General features: G+C 41.2%; 1 protein-coding gene across 1 annotated transcript in view; it reads right to left on the bottom strand.

The window, feature by feature from the left end:
• LOC311233310 (E3 ubiquitin-protein ligase CBL-like) overlaps nt 1-21005 on the bottom strand; it is a 127851-nt gene that overhangs the window by 41992 nt on the left and 64854 nt on the right. The window contains exons 4-5 of the mRNA XM_084320260.1: nt 8711-8867; nt 1600-1721 (exon numbers count right to left, since the gene is read on the bottom strand). Of these exons, the coding sequence (XP_084176386.1) occupies nt 1600-1721; nt 8711-8867 (279 nt within the window). The remainder of the gene's footprint in view (nt 1-1599; nt 1722-8710; nt 8868-21005) is intronic.

Genomic DNA, 21005 nt, shown 5'->3' with positions numbered 1-21005 from the left:
AATATCGAGCATCCCTAGTATTTACCATAGGCAATATATTTTGTTATTGTTGTTATATGCTGGCCTGGCTGTGCAGTAAATACCATATAATGGTATGGTGTTAAGGTTACCAAGAGAGTAAGCCTACCTCAGAATTGTATAAAACGAAGTTATTATTATTATACCAGTATTGTGATTGCACTATTTTACTTTATTTGACCACCTGTAATTGCACTGTTTACTACCGTATTTCATACAGTACTTGGTTTCAATAAATGAACCCAGTACATTTTACTGGGTTCAAACTGACACAAAATGTTGATTTATTCATTATGATCCGTTTGAAAATTAGAAATATAGGCCTCCCTCTTATACAGGCCTCCTCCTAATACAAGCCTGGTACCCGCTACAGTTGAAACAAATACAAGCCGGGGTTACTATTAGAGGAATTACGGTAGTATAACTTGAGATTGTATAATATAGCATTGTATAGCAGTGTACATAAAGACCCAGTGCCTCATCCGTAGCTAACAGTGTATTGCACTATCACAGGACCTAGCATGTCTTACCATGCTCTGTAAAAACTCATGTACATATACCGATATGCAGGCCTTTGATTACTTGTATTATTGCACAATGTCATTCTATTGGATTCTTATTATATTATTATTATTGTATTATGCACAATCGTTGCGGGCAAGACCCCCCGCATTTCACTGTATACTTGTATGCTGTGACAAATAAAACTCTTGACTTGACTTGAATGTAATCCATTTTTCTATGTATCTAGATATACGTGTGAATATGGCAGAAATTCAAGTTGCTTTGGTTTCTAACATTAGATTAGATTCAAATGTATTGTCATTATACAGCATAATGTACAGTACAGTATAATGAAAATAAGTTTGTCTTTAACCAGAGTGCAAATGTAACTGTAAAGTGCAATAGTAATATACAATGTACAGGTGATTAGGCTGGATATAAAATATATAAATTAGTACTACTGGGTGTAGTGAAAAATCAGATGTACATAAAGAGTTGTAATATTAATATGTACAGTGATACAGGTATAAAGACAATATCATACTGACAAGTCATACTGGCCAGCAGTGTAACTAGTAAGAGTAGGTAAGGGATATGTACAGATATAGTACCATCTACAGATATGTAATAGGATTATATGCAGGTATGTATAGACAGATGTGGATAGATTGATATATATACGGTAAGAATACATATATATATATGGATTATATGCAGGTGTATAAGTAGGTATATAGCAAATGCAAATACCCAAATGCAGACATAAGAATAGGTATAAAAGACAATAAAAGTAGTGCAACGTAGAATAGGCATACAATAAGTACAGTGTTGCTCGAGGGAACCACGAGGAAACCAGCGAACCCCACGCCCCCACTCCCAAACTCCACAGAGGAAAGACGGGCCACGCGCTCCAAGACCTATATACAGCACTATTGTACATGCTATCATACAGAGTTATATGGGTAGAAGAGGTTGGTAAGATTATCATGTCTGCTATGATTACACATTAACATGTTACACACTCTTGGTATCAGATCTATCTGGTACCGGTAGAGGTACATCTCTAGCAGGGCTCACCTGCCAGGCTTGTGGATGAAGCGATGCAGTCGAGCCTTGACCTCATCATAGGTAAGGAAAGCCATGTAGCCTGAGTGTGTGACCGCCAGGCTGTTCCAGTTCCTCAGGAGAGATGACCACGGCTGCACAACACACACACGCACACACACACACAAGAGGAAAAGAGCTTAGGACAATGACTGGAAGTGGATATGGAACAGTCACCTAGCTTTGTAAAAAGTAACGAAATACACCTTCCAACACGTGTTATTTACATGTTGCGACTTGTGTATTTACCACATGTAGAAACAACAATGCAAAATGAGACATTGTAATTTTCGTAGCAGATACATAGTCTATCTATCTAGACTCATCATATGCGTCTCATCATATGCAGCGGCCATCAGGCTCCACAACAGTGGGCGGGGACTGCTGCCAGACATCCAACTGTAACTAGGAACTTCCATCAGTGAGTGTGTCTGACTCCCACCCAAAAGGACAATATATAAAGTAACATACCTTATGCATACTGCACCTTGTGTATACTGTATACTTCATCAGAGCATATATTTAGCATTTTTAGATTATATATTAGATTAGATTATATATAATGTAACTATATTTATTGTAGGGCAAATAGAACTGAGAGGGCATACAGTACATACCCTAATCTTGCACCTTGTTGCCCATATATGAGTTAATTATATTGTTATATTGTTTACACTGCCTTTTTTAAATTCTATTTACATTTTTTACTTCTCCACTGTACTATAATTCTATGACCTGTACCATGTCTTCTACTACTTGTACCTCCCCTCCCCCTCCCCCATGCTACTATGATGCCTGAATTTCCCCAAGGGGATCAATAAATTAATATCTTATCTTATCTTATAGAACTATGATGATGAATTCTGGACAAACAGAGATCCAGAAGCGTATCTATTTGAGAACTACAGGTACTGGAAGTGGAGTCTGGGGCTGGGGGGGGGGGGGGGAGAACCCACATGGATTGGTGTCAATGTGGGGCATGCCAACCTACAGAATAGAAATTGAGAAATTGAGTGGGACTTGGTGCTGCCATCGATGGGAAGGCTCGACATATCTGGTGAAGAGGACAGTGCACAGAGACTGTGTCACAATGAAGGAAGACTTTTCAGCACCAACTAATCCTGCAGTTGTCCAAACTTTTTTCCATCTACCCGAAATAAATGGGAAAGAAGTACGCTCCAGAGGCAGAGCGTACCTAATGGGAAAGAAACGCTGCAGGCCATCTGGACCTGATGGGAAAGAAACGCTGCAGGCCGTCTGGACCTAATGGGAAAGAAATGCTGCAGGCCGTCTGGACCTAATGGGAAATTGTCCATCGAGTAAGTGACTCAGGGTTCCCACAAACAAACAAAATTCAAGGACTTTCAAGTACTTTTGCAAACACCTTTTCATTTTAAAAAGGATACAATTCACTTTTAAATGCGGTTTTTTTATTGAAAAGAAATCGGATTCAATATTTATGGCTTAAAACCAATTTCCGACAATTAGTTACACTTTTACTATTTTATCATGGATGAACAAAACTTTCAATGCCGATTTGAATTTCAATTACTTTTTAAGCACCTTGTTAAAAACAATTTCGTTTAAGGAATTCCAGGAATTTACTTTTTTTCTAAAATCAAGCACTTTAAGCACTTCAAGGACCTTGTGCGAACCCTGGTGACTATTATATATGTGGTATTGGGAGTTTTTGGAAAGTTACTTTTGACAAAGCTAGGCTAATGGTCCGTATCCACTTCCAGTCATTGTGCTAAGCTAGCTAGTTTGCTAGTCTCTCTCTCTCTCTCTGTACTGCACGCACAGAGATGAGAAGGGTCTTCTTGTCCAACTCTGGGGAAGACAGTGAAGAAGTGCGTACATGCATCAGGGCCATTTTGTAACTTTGCCAAAACAATGCTGCGATGCTGTCGTTTAAAGGGATAGTCCATATTTAGAAGTTCACATGATTCGTGACAGACTGGGAGTACTTTCAACGCAACAGAGGGGTTTCTAAGCAATATTCACAAGTCATTCCCTAGAATGACTAGATTTTAAAAAGGAGTTTATTTCGTATTATCGCATGTGGGAAACACAATTACAGATCTGTCGATTAAATCGAACTTAAATCGATAAAGTCCTATGATACCCCAGATGGTAGAGGTAAACGGTACTCTATCCCCCCCCCCTCACAGTGAGCTGTGGTGTTCCACAAGGAAGCATACTAGGACTGCTACTCTTCCTAATTTATGCAAATGACATGTCGTCAGCCTGTGACTGCAACTTGTTCCCGTTTGCGGATGACTCAGCCCTGCGAAATTTACTACCTGGGTTCCATCCTAGAGGCAAATCTTTCCTGTGACAAAATGGCATCCAATGTAATAAAAAAAGTCAACCAACGAACTAGATTCTTGTACTGGATCTCCTCTCTGGTAAACAAGAATACCCTGAAGACTCTGGCAGGAGCACTCATTCAAGGGTACTACAACTATGCATGCACCTCATGGTACCAAAGCACCTCAAAGGCGCTTAAAACAAAATTACAAACATCACAAAACAAACTGGTCAGACTACTACTTGACCTTACCCCCAGAACCCACCTCACCCCTGCCCACTTTGACAACCTAGGATGGCTTAGAGTAGACGACAGAGTACAGCAACTTGCAATGGGCCTGGTCTACAAGATACACTATACGACTAAGGTACCCATGTACATGTCAAAATACTTCCCAAAGGTCAGTGAATACCACAACCACTACACCAGAGGAAGCTCAACAAATCATGTTAAACCCAGATTCGGCTCAAACAAGGGACTAAACACGTTTCGCAATTATGCCACATCAATGTGGAACGCCCTACCCAAAGCTGTAAAGGAATGTGAATCCCTACCCACATTCAAAACCGCTCTTAAAGAGCACCTACGGGAGGCTGCAATTCGAAACTGGCCACCGTAAATACCCAAAACCCCCACCACCTCCTAATAGACAGTCTCCTCCCCACCGCATGTATATATTCCCTCCCCGCCGTATGTATATTTCTCTCCCACCCACCCCCTCCAAATGTACAGTCTTCTCCCCACCGTATGTATATTTCTCTCCCACCCACCCCCTCCTAATGTACAGTCCCCTCCCCATCATATGTATATACTCTGTCAGGATATAGGAGTAACAGTACTGTATATTTTAATACCGTTTAAGTCACAAATGTATCAGTACTAAATACCTATATGTCCCTATGCCATAAATGTCATGTATGTTGTGTATGTCATAAATGTCTACATGAATTGAAAATGGGGGACCCTGATGGAAACAAGACAAACGTCTTTCTCAGGTCTGCATCCCCTTAACAATTGTGTGTATTGAGCCGTACTGTATTGTACCCATTCTGCAATCTGTTAAATAAAGTTTTCATTCATTCATTCACTATTAGCTGACTAAGAATTCGTTTTTTGAAGGACAGCCTTGCTGGCTCATGTAGTCATCCATGGATCTGACCAGACATTTCAGAAGGGAGATGAAGCAACTTGTTCTCATTTCCTGTTTTGCATCACATGGGTCATGTCATGCATGTTCTGAACATTCTGGCACTGAATTTAACTTTTTCTGACTTGTTGATCCAAAGGACTGTTTTGAGACTTGACCAGTGACCTCAACAGTGTTACAGAAAAAAATTCCCGCCCACTTAGGAGACGGGAACTGCTAAATTTTCATCCTGTTGGCACAGCTTGGAACTCAACGCATCACATTCCTTTACATTCAGCATCTTTGGTCTGACATGTCAGGTCTATGCAGTGTTGGAGCTCTAGGGAAAAGGTCAGGGACATTTGGCAATAGTTCCACTGTGGCTACCGCACCCTAAATAATGACTGAGCCAAAGCTCTTGAACCTGCACTGCATTTTCACATGCTCCTGTGGAATACAAAGTTAGCCATGGTTGAAATTAACCACCCACACAGTGGTACAACTACAGCTGTTTTTAGGCATCTAATATGGGTGGTAAACGGAGTCAATGTTATGTTATGAGATAGACTGAGGAGCCGGTATCGGCTTCTTTACACGCAGCGAGTGTGTATTATAACCGCTACTTATCACTGCTGTAGGGAGAAAAGCTTGTATCTCCCAATTTTACTCATTCTTATGTTTTTTACTTGAATTGAAAGTTGACATGGTTCTCTGGTGCGAGCGAGTTTCATAACCCATAGACTATATTCACATGGCGGCCATTTTTCTCTTATGTCGTGCTCAGGTTGGGATTCCTTTCCACCCTGTTACCACTCAAAGGTGGCCATGTGAATATGGTCAATGGAGACATTGAAACCCACTGGAAACCCAACGTCGTAGTTACTTCCACAAAAACACATGGGTGTCAAACTGAAGATGAGGTTGTTTTTCCTGGAAAGTTGTGTAAGAGAACGAAAGAGGCTGGTTAAACTCACTCCTGTATTAGAAATACTACTATCCTTCATCCAAATCAAAAGAATGGCATTAAATCGAGGGACGAAGACTTATCATGCTGGTAGGTACAGGATTTATAGCTGTGAGACTCACCCTAAAAAGGACTTATAGTACTTGCAAGCATGAATGGCGCCTATAAAATTGGTGCCTCTTGACCTTAATCACACGGTTGATCCCAGCTCTCTGGCTGCGTTTGCTGTGGTGACGACTGCAGTGAGCTTGAGGTGAGTGGACCAGAGTTTACCAAGTTGAGGAAGTTGCTTGAATTTATTACTATACTTAAATCCCACAATTAAGTATAGTATTATAAAAGTATAATAAAAAATATGCTAGTGGTGTTATGAACATTATCCTCCTTTCAGAACCGTTTAAATTATGTTTTGCTAACAGAGACTGATAGCAGAACTAGGGGTGGGAATCACCAGTTTCATCACGATACGATACGATATCGATTCTTTGGACAACGATACGATATTATCCGATATCACACAGTCTGCCACGATACAATACGATTCGATTCAGGTGCCTGCGATCGATATGAGACGATATTATATGCCCATTTAACACAATCAGTAACATTTAAATCAACAAAAAAAAGGCAATGGAAATATCATTTGACATTTTTGAGCTCTTCCAGACATTTAAATGAAAAACAATCTATTGTTTTTAATACAAATAGACCTCCTGTTCACTGTTTTTGGTTTGTTTTTCTTTTTTTTCTCGATATTAATATCCTATTCACTGTCACAGAGCTGTATTTTGGCTGGAAAAGCCGTCCAGATCCTGTTAGTGGGGCTATCCCGAGAATGCACCCTCCTTCCCAGTCCCCACTTCTCTCTGCCTATGGCTCTGGGTTAGCTTGTTAGCTTACGCTAATGTAACGTTATCTTCGATCTTTAGCGCGACGTGGGCATAATGGAGTGGCAAGGATTGCAAAGCAGGTTAGATGCATTGGACCCGTTGCGGAATAAAACAGCAGGGACATGTTTTGGGTCACAGAATAGGCACAATAGTCTTGCTCGGCTCTGGGTTAGCTTGTTAGCTTGTCGCTAACGTAACGTTATCTTCGATCTTTAACGCGACGTGGGCATAATGGAGTGGCGAGGATTGCAAAGCAGGTTAGATGCATTGGACCCGTTGCGGAATAAAACAGCAGGGACATGTTTTGGGTCACAGAATAGGCACAATAGTCTTGCTCTAGTGACGCTCTGTGTGCTGTTGATGTTAAACGGAGTTTCACAACACTGGGCGCGGGGCGATGACGTCGGCGTCGCCGGATTTTCAAAATAAGAGTATCGCAATATGAATCGATCTTTTTACGTGGCATCGATCCTATTTGATTATTGATAATAGATCGATATATCGATCTGGATCGATGTATCGTCCCACCCCTAAGCAGAACCATTCAATACATCACAGGGGGATTTTAGGGGCCAGGGTGGACTCTTTACTAGCCATTAGTAGAAGGGTAAACCTAGTTAATTCTTCCTAACTAGATTTACCTCCACTTGGTTTAACTTGCAGCTGAGCTTAGGTCTCGAAACATCGAAGCTGTGCTTGTAGATGTTTGGAGGAACAGGACTCTCTAAAAACTTGGTATCTCATGTATCAGGGATGTGATTGCGCCTTAAGAAAAAGAAAACTGAACATTTTCAGAAAAAAAAGAAAATGAATCAAGTATCTCAGTGTCCCCCTAGAAAATTTAAAGGGGGTCATCTTGACCCCTCCCAAGTCATCCTGGCTCAAACACTAACGTTAGGACCTTATCTTTTCTTCTTTGCAACCAGATTGTGCAACACCTGTAACCACCTCCTCTGGAAGTCTTGCCTACTGCGAAGGGCTGCAGTTGGACTAATGGACTCTTTTGCTCTCAGGTGGATTTTGAGAATGAAGGTGGTGACATTTCTCCATCTCAGCTTCTTGGTTATGTCTAGGTTGGCTTCTGTACCTCATTCTTGAGAGTTTGATGTTTCTACAGAGCTTCACATTAACTGGACAATGCTTGCTCTCCCTTGAGTAGTGTTGAGTGGCAGACTGCTGCACTGCTTGCAAGTAACCTTCCCTGGTTGGTCAGTTTTACAAAAGCAATCCAGTGTTAGTGTGTTTCCTAGTGTGTTGACGTCTTTACAGCATCTCGCGCCACTCAACAAAACGGCTAACATTATCGATAGCCAATGGAAATCTGTTATGCAAGAATAGCAGGTCTGATAAATGTTGCTTTCGCGTTTCGCTTAGACCAGGTGGAAAAATAATCAAAACATACATATGAATATTTTTTTATCATAATTTTAGGTCAGAAAAACCGGAAGTCCGGTTAAAAACGGAGAAATCACATCCCTGATGTATAACCCCCACCGCTACCATAACCTCATTGGAACTCACACACCCCATCTTAACCGGCTATTGGACGTGATGTATCAATGAAACTTAGAAGTTTCCTGGTTTGGCCATGGATAGCAGATAGATAGAAGGGCAGCATTTCCTGTAACATAGCCCAACCCACCTGACAGGAGGGGCCACCCACTAATCAGCACCCCCCAACCCCCCCACCCTTTAACAAAAAAACGAAAATCATTCTGCAGACTTGTTTGTCACTGAAAGCTCCAAAATGTCATTGCATTAGTGGTGTATGCACACTGCTTCTGCTGCCTTACCTGGAAGAGCCTGGTGAAGATGTCAAACTCAAAGACAGAGATGTAGTCGTTGCAGGTGAGATCAATGGTGGACTTGAGAGCCATGGCCTCCAGACCAGAACTGATGGGATGGGACTCATGAAGAGCCTGCCGGAAGGTCCTCCAGGGGACTATGGTCCTGAGGAAGGAGGGGGGTTGGCATTTGGGATCACAAATGTCACATCATGGGTGTCTGTGGTACACTCCAAACAAGAACAATATCTTGATACAATCTATTTGTTTTTAAGATAATCTTACTTGTATGTGAGAAAATGTCTTAAAACTAGTTTGTCCTGACACAAGAACAATTCTTGAAACAAGCTAAATGATCTGCCATTGCAGTTAAGTATTTGTCTTAACCTGTTAACCTAGCAATATTTTCAGAAAATTCGCCTCAAAGTACATACCTAAGTAAATAGAAGATTGCTCCACTTCTACAGGGTCCATTTGCATGTTCTTGGTATCTAGGGACATCTATGGACCTCAGGCTCAGGGAATGTATTCCCCATGTCAGCTAAAATATTGTGTCTGTTACTAGGCTTGAGTAAATTGTAATGAATACCCCCCCCCCCCATCTTTGACAGTGAATAACACCATGCTAACATTGACCAGAGGTGAAAAGTTCAGCACCTTCTTGAGATCACGTGTACAAAAAAATCTAAGCAAATGAATAAAGGGCAGATGATTTACAGGGGGTTTTGTAGATACAGTACTGAATTTTGCCATCCGGACACATGCTATTTGAAATATGAATATAGAATATAGATATAGATCATCAGGCATATAAAATACCTTATTATGGCCAAGTCATACACCTATGGATCGGGCCAGATCTCCTCTTTCCAATGGTTAAAGTTAGTTAAATCTGGATTTAGTACCACCAGGCGCCCATAACAGGGCAGCAGTGAAAGAAATCTACTGTAAATACAGTTACTTTTTTATAATGTAAATAGCTCCGCCATTTTTCATCACATTGAGACATGGTTTTTTTCCCGAGACGTTCACAGAAAGGTAAAGAAACAAAGACGTTCACAGAAAGGTAAAGAAACAAACATTCTATTTTATGCCAATAACGTTCAGGTTTGTTCGACCCGTGAGATATAATCACAAAAATAACGTCAGAATTCTTCATTAATAATATTTTCAACAGCTTTGACAGAGGCTGGTGTGAGCTGGGTAGTGTAGTTTTATGAAATTTCAATGTCGATCGAAAGCCCTGGGTCTCCTCTCTCTTAGGACAACGTTTGCATGACGCGTTACTTCCTCGCATCTAATTTATCTGGTTTCCAAGATATATATATATATTTTTTGATCCAATCTTTTTTAATTTTCCTTTTTTACATGAAACAAAACACAGCACATTACAGTCACCACAATAACAAACAAAACATCACCGGACAAACACAGCAACAATAATAATAATAATAATAATAATAATAATAATAATAATAATAATAATAATAATAATAATAATAATAATAATAATAATAATAATAATAATAATAATAATAATAATACAATAATAAAAAAACATACTGACAAGACACCTAATAATTCAATAATAAAAGAATAATAAAAAATAATAATAATAGATATAACCAGGGCTGCAACGTCGACATTAATCGACAACGTCGATTATAAAAAATCGTTGACGAGGAATTGTTGCGTCGATTAGTAATTTTTTTGCACTACCGATCTTTGTGAAAATGGCTTCTCAGCTCTGGTCCAGCCAGCTGAAGACTTCTTAGCTTAACATAACAGACCGACAGTAAGTTTGGGGGAACTAATGGGATAACTGGGGATGTTGTTTGGTCCTGACAAGAGTCTCAAAGCAACTCTGAGGTCATGCTCAATGTCCAATCTGTTCCTCTGCTCTGTCTTCAGCTGGACCAGAGCTGAGAAGCCACTTTCACAAAGATAGGTAGTGCAAAAAAAAATAAAACATTATATAATTGTTTTTCGATTAGTCGAAAAAATAAGACAGATTAGTCGACTACCAAAATAGTCATTAGTTGCAGCCCTAGATATAATACAAATTAATATACCAAGTAAGGAACAGGAAAAATTCAAAACAATTACTATATAGTGAACATCTTGAGCCCCCTCCATCTCCAGACACGGCAGCCACGATCCCCAACCCCCGAGGACCCCGAGTCCGGCGCCCCAGCGAACCAAAGCATCATGCCTCTTTAACACCTCGACTCGCCGAGACCCCGAACCACGGACCCCCCCAGTTCGAACCCACGACCATCAGACCCACAGCCAAATGGGCCCAAAAACCCACCCGCACAGCAACAAGGCAAATTAGAGATTATAAAACTACAAAACTGTAAAATCAGGAGGTCTTGATGGTCCGGCTCACATGCAGTGAGCCGTGCAGTGATCCCACAACATATACATAATCAAATATACAAAAAACACAGAACAAAAAGAAAAACAAGTGGACATGGGCACTCGCTCGCTCCCCCCCGCCCCCCACTCACCCCAGGACCTCAACGTGAGTTACATACATAATATAATATTCAGTAATCAAGAGTTATATGCGCTCTTTTAGCTTTGCAACAGCAGCCACCCAGATCGCAATATTAGACTCATTAACCCCTATAACACGTGCAGTGGATATCTCCAGATAGATCACATCAAGATAAGTGAGAATCCATACCTTCGGGCATAGTTTGTCTGGGTGTATCCATCGTGAGGCAATAAATTTGTTGGCGGCTGTGAGGCCGGCTAGAATCAGTCTTTTCACATGTGTAGAGGTCGGTAATTGAGAAACGTCATTCAATAGAAATACAGAAGGAGAAACAGGTATGGTCAGAGAGAAAATATCTGAGAGCTGAGAGGTAACATTTTCCCAGAATAGCTCAACAGGAGGACATTCCCAGTACATATGCATAAATGTTCCGGTGGCACCGTTTGGACATAAAGGTACATCGAGTCAGGTCTGAGACCCATTAGATTCAATCGTCTAGGGGTCAGATAAGTTCTGTGAACAACATTTTTATGAATCTGTTGGTGATCTGGGTTGCGTGAGGATAGCCGGACATTCTCCCAGACTGTATCCCAATCAAAATCTACATCCAACTCCAGGGGGAGGTCCTTATACGAGGACATAAGTAAATGGCGATAAAAGTCAGAAACAAAACCTCTCAATGTCTCCTTGTCATAAAAGAATTTGTGAAATCGGTGACTAGTGGAGCGTCCCATGGAACGCCATGAGCCTTCAGAGCTGCCCTTATCTGTAAAGAAAAGAAAAAGGAAGTTCCGGGGAGATCACATCCGTTAGATAGATCCTGGAAAGAGCGGAGACCAGAGTTATCGAAGATATCCCCCAACGTGTGAATGCCTTTCTTTTCCCATCTAGGGTATCTAATAGGCTGTTGTCCAATAAGGAGTAGATTGTTATTAAATAGAGGGGAACGCGTGTGCCACCGATGTCGGTTAGTACACAATTTCTGGGTGTCCCGCCAAGTCTGGATCACATGTGTGATAAGAGGGCCAAATCGTCATATCAAAAAGGCATTGCTTAATTGATATGTTGGTATACACTATATCCTGAAGTCTATGTGGGGATACTATCTTCTCCTCCAATGGTCGCCAGGATACGGCTGCTTGAGAATCAAACCAGGTGATCAATGGTCTCAAAGAAAAAGCTTGAAAGTAATATTTGAAGTCTGGAAATGCTAAACCCCCATCGAGTTTACTCCTCTGGGCAGTGGATCTCTTTAAGCGTGGGCGTTTGTTGTTCCAGACAAATTTATATGAGGCAGAGTGCAATTTTTGCCAGTAACCAACAGGAGGAGGTAACGGGAGCATGGAGCTGATAGTTAATTCTGGGTAAAATATTCATTTTAATCATTGACGCACGGGCCTGTAATGAGTTTTTTTATTTGGACCATCTGTTGAAGTCATTCGTAATCCTGTCACCCAAGCTGGAGTAATTATACCTTACCGTCTGGGGAATATTTCAACCCCAAGACATTTAAAGTGCTCCACCATAAGTATGTTTGCAGGGAGGATGGTAGACTTCGCAGTCTCATTAAGTGGAAGAAAGGCAGATTTTGGCCAGTTGATCTTAAATCCAGATAGACTGCCAAAATCATCTATTACACTGAGAAGATGAGGTAGAGAGATGGCGGGATTCTGCATAAATAAGAGTACATCATCTGCGTATAAGCTGATATGTGCCCTGAATTGAAACAGGAGATATAATCTGGGATTGTCTTATGTATTGAGCCAGAGGTTCGAGGGATAAGGCGAAGAGTCCGGGACTAAGAGGACAACCCTGTCTAGAAGAGCGCGAGACAGAGAAGAGTGGCAAGCAGAACTTCCATGTTAAGATCATGGCCGAAGGCCCTGTGTAGAGAACTTTGATCATATGAATGAACCCCTCACCTAACGCCATCCTTCTAAGAACTGCCCACAAATAAGACTACTCCAATCTGTCAAAGGCCTTCATTGCGTCCAAGGACATGACAGCTGTATGGACTGTGACATCTTTGCTGGCATCAATCATGTGCAGCAACCGTCTGATATTGTCAGTAACCAGGCGGCCTCTTATAAAGCCAGTTTGATCAGGGTGAACTAGAGATGTCATATGCCTTTGAAGTCTGATGGCTAGAACCTTGGCATATAGCTTGAGATCGGCTCCGAGGAGACTTAAGGGCCTATAGCTGCCACATTCGGTAGGGTCCTTATCTTTCTTGAGTAAAACAGATATAAGCGCCATATTGACATCTCTGGAAAAATTGCCCTCTTCGACTGAGTGTAAAATCATTGAAAGTAATAAGGGGCCAAGTACATCCCAGAAAGCAAGATAGAGTTCCGGTGGAATGCCGTCCCAACCGGGAGCCTTGCCCCGTTGCATATCAACAGTCACCTCCCTAAGCTCATCTAGTGTGATAGGTGCAGCCAACCGTTTAGCGTCATCTTCTGAGACCTGTGGTAAGTTGACTTGATTAAGAAAGTCCTCCAGCTTAGTATGATCAAAGACCACTTCTGACTTGTACAGGTTGGAATAAAAAGAGCTAAATGTATCGTTTTTTTTTTTGATCCACTTTTTCTCCCATTTTTCTATATTTTCTCCCATCCCAATTTCGTATCATCCAATTCAACCCTCCCCTGTCACGAACGCTGTTTCTTGCCTCCCACAAGCCGGCTGCAATGTGGACTAAGTCATACATAGCACAAGTCCCCTCCGGTACTTGAGGTAACAGCAGTCGCATCTTTTCACCTGCGCAGCTCGATCTCTCAGTGGCGAGGAGTAACGCGTGGGAGGCTCACGCTGCCCCCGACACTTCCTGATTCTACTGCGCAGGCGCACCAACCGACTTGTAGGAGTCGCTTGTTCACAACGTTCGATCCCCACCCTTCAGTTTTCCCTCCCCGTAATACGGCCAATGTGTATTACTGCGGACGACCAGCTAAACTGAAAACAATGTGGAGAGCTGGATTCGAACACGCGAATCCTAGCGTCTCCACACTGGTGGCGAGTGCCTTGCCCACTACACCACCTAGCCGCCCACAGCGAAATGTATCGTTAATCTTTTTGGGGTTGGTGGTTACCTCCCCCTGTTGGTTCTTAACACTTTGAGTGCCAGGGACGCGATTTGTCGTTAGTTCATGCCGCCAGTTGAGTGCCACCAACGACATATAGCGTTTGTTTGTCGTATTTCTTTTTATTAGCGATTTGAATTCATATTTCATCAATCGAGCCTCACGCTAGTGTTGCAGACTCTCTCTGAGCTCAATTGGGAAAATACCGCCCCCTATCATCTCTCCCTGTGTAACTGCACCCCATTGGTTTAGACTGATGGGGGGGGGGGTCCAGCCTCCTCATGTTACTTTTCCGGCGAGGCATCTGAAGAGACCCAAGTTGATCGCCGACCCTCAAAACAGCGTGGATTATGTATTTCCAGTACCCAATGCTGAATCAATAAACGTGATCGATATTTGGAATGGCGATCAGGAATTGGAATAATCTTTTTGGATAACATCTGATCTGAGGTAAGCAATTTATTTTACCAGTCTTGGGGTAATCGGATCTATTTTGACCTATATATCAACGTGTGCCCTATGTGTGTGTGTGTGTGTGTGTGCGCGCTGATCAGGAAATATATATATTCTATAGCGTGCATTTGAAAACAATTCATAAATAGGCCGAAAAATTACACGTTTTTTGTGTATGCCAGAATATTCCAGTAAAGGGTGACTATCGCGGAATCTATATATTTTCCAGAAAAACTAGGGCTTTTCAAAATGCTATAAAATGGAAATGAAAAAAAAACAATCCGTCTCGACAATGTTGACTGCAAACAAGTCATTGATAAACGATGGGCTGATTAGACACATAGCGATAATTTAAGACAGAGATTATGCGTTTAGAGTAGGGCTGACCTTCGAAGCTTTTTTTGGCAATCGAAGCTTCGGGGCCGAGCTTCGATTTTAATTCGAAGCTTCGAAAAAAAGAAAAAAAAAATAATATTTAATTTTTTTTTTAAATATATATATATTTTTTTATCTTATGTTGTGGGACTTGTACAGCACTTTCGTAAACTTTGTTGTTTTTAAATGTGCTCTATAAATAAAGTGGGTTGGATTAATTAATTAATTAAGTAGCCCCTTTCGTGACTGTGACGCATCCAACAAGGTTTCACTCGGCTGTGTGATTTAATTCAAGGTGGATCGCTGTTGTCGTTTGAACAACTTCAGATTTCATGGGAACTACCAATCCCCCAAATCAAGAATGTTTAAGATGAATGAAGTAAGATTTTGATTATTTGAAATATGGCCTGTGTAGACTAAACTATGCACAGAATTATGTCAGTACAAGGTCCGGATTCTACATGGTCCGGCAATGTAGACCTTGTAGACTCCACTACAGACCAATTATCAGTGAATGTTCATGCATTTTTAAGAAGGGCAACTTCCACAAAAAAACAAAGAACTCACCAAAACATCTCAGTAGCACCTTATCTAAATGTTATATTTCATATATGGAGATTCATATTTATTTATGTATTGCATGCATTTCTACATTTTATTTCCTATTTTGTTTATTCATCCCAGTATCTTTCTTTATGTGTGGAATTCTACAAGGCGCGCGCACACACACACACACACACACACCTACACACACACTTACATTTAGTCATTTAGCTGACGCTTTTATCCAAAGCGACTTACAAGTTCTGTACGACAAGACAGCAAGAAGGGTACAACTCTATCAGCTGAGTAACAATGTTCATCAAAGTGTTGCGTGTTACAGTGTAGGTTAGTTTAGGACAAGTGCATGACAGTAAGGTTAGTCACGGTTAGATTCTTTTTTTTATCATTTCAGATAATGGTTGAAGAAGTGAGTCTTTAGTCGACGGCGAAAGATTGGACGGGATTCGGCTGTCCTAACTGGGATGGGTAGCGCACACACACACACACATACAAATCGAAGTAAAAAAAAAATTTTGAAAAAAAGAATTTGAAAAATGTTTTTTTTTTTTTTTTTTTACTTCGATTTTTTTTTAATGTTCGAAGCTTGTGCCATCGAACGAAGCTTCGAAGCTTCAAAGTATTTAAGACAGCCCTAGTTTAGAGCGCCATCATTGAAGTGGGTGGTGGCATCCAACGATAAATAGTGCACGCCACGCTGGCAATCAAAGTGTTAATGGAAGGGATATCAGCTAATTGTTCACTGGCTCGTATCTTCATAGCTAGTAGTAGGGCTGGGCGATTCTTCTCGATTTTTCTGTCTAAGAATTGAGATCACAATTCTCTCACGATTCTTATTTTTTCAATAAAATCATTTAAAAAGTAAAGTAAAAAAAAAATTATAAATAAATAAAAGTATAATAAAAATTAAAATTTATAAAACAAAATCGTCATAACTTAGAAATGAGATTGCATAGGTCTATGAATCAAGATCGCGATTTATTTCAGATTAATTTCCTAGCCCTAGCTAGTAGGTGGCTAGGCCTGGAGCCGTGAAAGTAGTAGTGCTGTCTTGTTCTGTGCATTTGAAATTCAGACTGTTGTCTTAAAATGGAGTTAAATCTCTTTTTTCACCACCTTAATTTGAAGCTCCAGTCGGCTAGAGTAGTTGTGCTGCATAGAGGACATCAACGTGGCATGAAGCTTTTCCAATTCCACCAACTTGGAGAGACGTCCCTTGCGGAGATTAGATGCAAAGAGAGTAGTGTTACTTCTAATAAAACCCTTAACTGAATCCTATAGAATTCTGGGATCGTGTACCGAGCCAGCATTAAACTGCAGGAATTCAGTGAGCTTCTCTTTAAATTGCAAGTTAAACTCTCCATTTTTCTGCAGTGTTGAGTTAAAGCGCCATCTAGGGGCGCGGGACGTTATCTTACTGAGAGAACCCTTGAGAAGGATACCTTTGTGGTCTGATAGTGCAATGGGCATTAAGTCAACGTCAAAGCTATCGAAGCGACGCAGGGAAGAGAAAACATAATCAATTCTGGAAAAGGTCTTATGTCTTGAGGAGAAAAAAAAGAGTAATCTCTCGCGGATGGGTTGAGCAAACGCCACATATCAATTACCCCCGTGTCCCTTGGCCAGGCCTGTAGGGCAGTGGAAGCTTGTTTCTGATCAAAGGTTTCAGTGTGATTTGATTTATCAATCAATGGATCCCAAACTGCATTAAAATCAGCTCCCACTATAAACGAGTAATCAGGTAGTTTCAACATAGCTGCAGTGAGTACAGCATAAAAGTTAGCGTCATACAAATTAGGGGCGTATGCAGAGATCAGAGCAATTTTCCGGTTAGAGTATTCCATTTTAGCAATAGTAATTCGACCATCTGCATCAGACCACACATCTAACAGTTTAATATTCAAATTTCGCTTCACTATTATGGCTACCCCACGGGACTTGGTGCCAAAAGAAAAAAAACATATGTTATGGTAAAATCTATTTGCCAGTCTTGCATTATCAGCCATTAAAAGGTGCGTTTCACTCAGTAAAGCAAGGTCCACCTCCTTCCTTCTCAGCAACGTTAGTACACTTGTGCATTTATGCGGAAAATTAAGACCCCCTGTATTCCAGATCAAGATATTTAAATTAGCCATAGTCTAAAAGGGCTGCAGTATGACTGAATGTAATTCGTTTGGAGTAGAGCACTATAACGGATGCATATCCACTCGTTAAGGTCCTATCTAGTTCCGAGCATGAGCGTGAAAACAAAAATAAAATAGAGCAAGTCACAAAAAGCAACGCACCCCCCCATTCCCACCCCCCTCCCCCATCAGATAACTTGTCCGATATCGATCAAACATCAGTTGGCCACTAATGACTGAGCATAACAACCACAACAATATTATGTAACTTAACCATACCAAAAATGTGTAAGGTATATTATAACAATTTAGAAAAAGGAACCCACTTCACTCAACAGAGAGAAGAAATCTAAGCAGAGTTCAATGCGGAGTTCAATGTTCAGACGATAAAAAGCAGATACATTCAAACTAGAGATGTTCCGATACCATTTTCCCCTTTCCGATCCGATTCCGATACCTAAGCTTTGGGTATCGGCCGATACCGATATTTATCCGATACCAGTGCATAAAAAAAAATAAAAAATATTATTATATAAATTATACCTTTTTTTTTTTTTTTTTTTTTAGATACTGTTATACTGTTTTTTAGTAATAACTAGAACGTATGGTATTTATTCAACAACAGGTGATTGTATAGATTTGTATTAGTATCATTAATCAATGAGTATGGGCTGCAGCACTGCAGATATACCCTACTCCAATGATCCACACGGACATTAAACGGTGTTGCACTCGCTACTCAGTGGCTCTGCAGATATACCCTATTCAGTCTGTAAGCTAGTGGCAGATAGAACGTTCATGTTGTGATTTTTGATACAAAATAAATATTCAACTTTCTCTTTTGAAACTCCGCCTCAGACTCTTATCCTTTGGCACTTGCTGTACTTTGCTTGCAGGTCTGCAGCCATTATTGCTGGATTATGAGTAGCACCAACTTTAGACACGGTAACGTTATCAAGCTAAGCTAACTGACCTAGCTCGTCTTCCCGCATTGACATTTGATAACGTTAGTAATAGTCAGCTAACGCTAGTGCGTAGCTACTTAACTTAAATACAATGACGGTCACGGACAGTGTTAGGTCCTGGAGAAAGGACAGGCGATCATCTGATTTGATGTAACGTTAAAGCGGATGTTGTTCCAACTAGCTATCTTTTCAGCTAATGCTATCATAACACCAGCCAAACACATCCCGATTCCCGTCCGAGCTCCCCGTCACACCGCACTGTCGGGGACAATGGAATTTAAGAAAGTGTATCTGCTGTTAAAATGACACAGCATCACACTTTAAAACATGTTCATTTTATAATCCTCACTCTCCGCAGGACTCGGCAGGAGATAAATTACATCATGGGATCGGAGGCTAGAATTTACGTGTACTCGCCGATACCGATACCAGCATTTTAGGCAGTATCGGCGGCATTTCCGATACTGGTATCGGTATCGGAACAACTCTAATTCAAACACAGCTCGTCTGAGTTAAACTTGAAAAAAGGCAATATGCAAACCCATCGATGAGATAATACAGCTGAGATAAACCTTGAGCATTACCGCTCTATTGGACCAAAAGGTTATGGTAGGCATGTGGTAACGGTAGTGTTAGCTAGGAGTTGGATAACCAGCACGCCTTGAACTTAGCTTAATCAGGCTCAGGGCCTGTTATACCTTGATTTGCGTAGACAGCTCTGCCAAGAGGGGTCCATCCCCCTCGGCCGGCAGATAAGTCTGCGGCGAATCTGAGTGGATGGTTATCCACGGTTGGAGAATGTTTCCTGGCCTCTCGCAGAAGAGACTGGCGTGCAGTGAAACGCAGGCAGCAGAATATGAAGGCGCGGGGACGTTCACCCTTCTCCGGGGGACCTTTTCTGAAAATTCTGTGGGCACGCTCAATCTCCGGAGGGGCGATGGATGGGAACCACTTGGGAATAATCTGTTCCAGATATTGAATTGGCACATCACCCTCGACGCTTTCGGGCAAGCCGTAGACTCGGATATTGCACCTCCTATTTAGGTCCTCTAGGTCGGCCACCTTTTGTTCATAAATAAGCATCTTGTCTATAATAGTTGAGATTTCGGTGGAGTTGGACTAAAAAAAATTCTTGACCATGGTCATCTCCTCTTCCATTCCAGAGAGCCGCGTGGTCACGTTTGCTAGCTCTGCTTGGAATGAGTCCAATCTGTTAGCTGGCTTCAGCATGCTAGCTTCAAGTTCCTCGCGGAATATAGTTCTGATCAAATCTCTGTCTGCCTCATTTAACGTTCCTGTCGGGTTCGATATTTGTTTGGTCATCCTTACGATGTGTGCTATAAGCGTATGGCGTGAAATTAACGTCGTTATAATGAATAATGTGAAGTGGTCGCTGAGCTCGAAAAAATCAAGCAGCCATCAGACCTGAGCGGAAACCGGCTTTCCAAGATATTTATAAACTGCCGTTTTGATAGGGTTAGGGTCTTTACTCTTGCCTACATTTGAAAAGGAAACACAACATTAATTAATACGGACTGTATTGATACATTTATGACGCGATATTAATTGGACCGCTCAGGCTTAAGGGGTTAATAAGATTGATTGATTGAAAATTGTATTAACAGATTGCAGAATGGGTACAATACAGTACAGCTCAATATACACAATTGTTAAGGGGATGCAGACCAGAGAAAGACTTTCGTCTTGTTTACATCAGGGTCCCCCATTTTCAATTCATCATGAGATAACATAATAAGCACGATGAGGTAATATACAAGATAAAATCCCTTGCTAAGCTCGTCTTTGTTTGCAGTGGCCATGGGGAGGTGTAGTGGTTACGTCATTGCCGTTTCTCCACGGTCCACCCTCTTGAAAACGCAATATATTTCCCCATTGCCCATTTTTTAATCGTCTTGTTTAAAACAAATAAAGCATGAACATTTGCATGGTGTACCTTTCTGAGCGTATTCATCCACAATCTATAGTTCAACACAGGGAACAAAATAACCACACGCCAAGCGTTTTTTAGTTTGGCGACTAAAAATAATAGGTCTGCCGGCCATCTGACGTGTAGTTCATATCGATACTCTTATTTTGAAAATCCTGTGCGGGTCTCATTTCCGCCCCAAGCGCAGCTCCAGTCATAATATCTGGGCTCTGGCAGCTAGCAACGCTCAGTTCATATGATACTCTTATTTTGAAAAACCCTGTAGCAACTCCGCGAGTCATATGATATCCGCTAGT

This window comes from Notolepis coatsorum (genome assembly GCF_963971535.1).
Source record: "Notolepis coatsorum genome assembly, chromosome: 8".
Taxonomy (NCBI): Eukaryota; Metazoa; Chordata; class Actinopteri; order Aulopiformes; family Paralepididae; genus Notolepis; species Notolepis coatsorum.
This window is presented reverse-complemented; position numbering and strand designations above follow the sequence as displayed.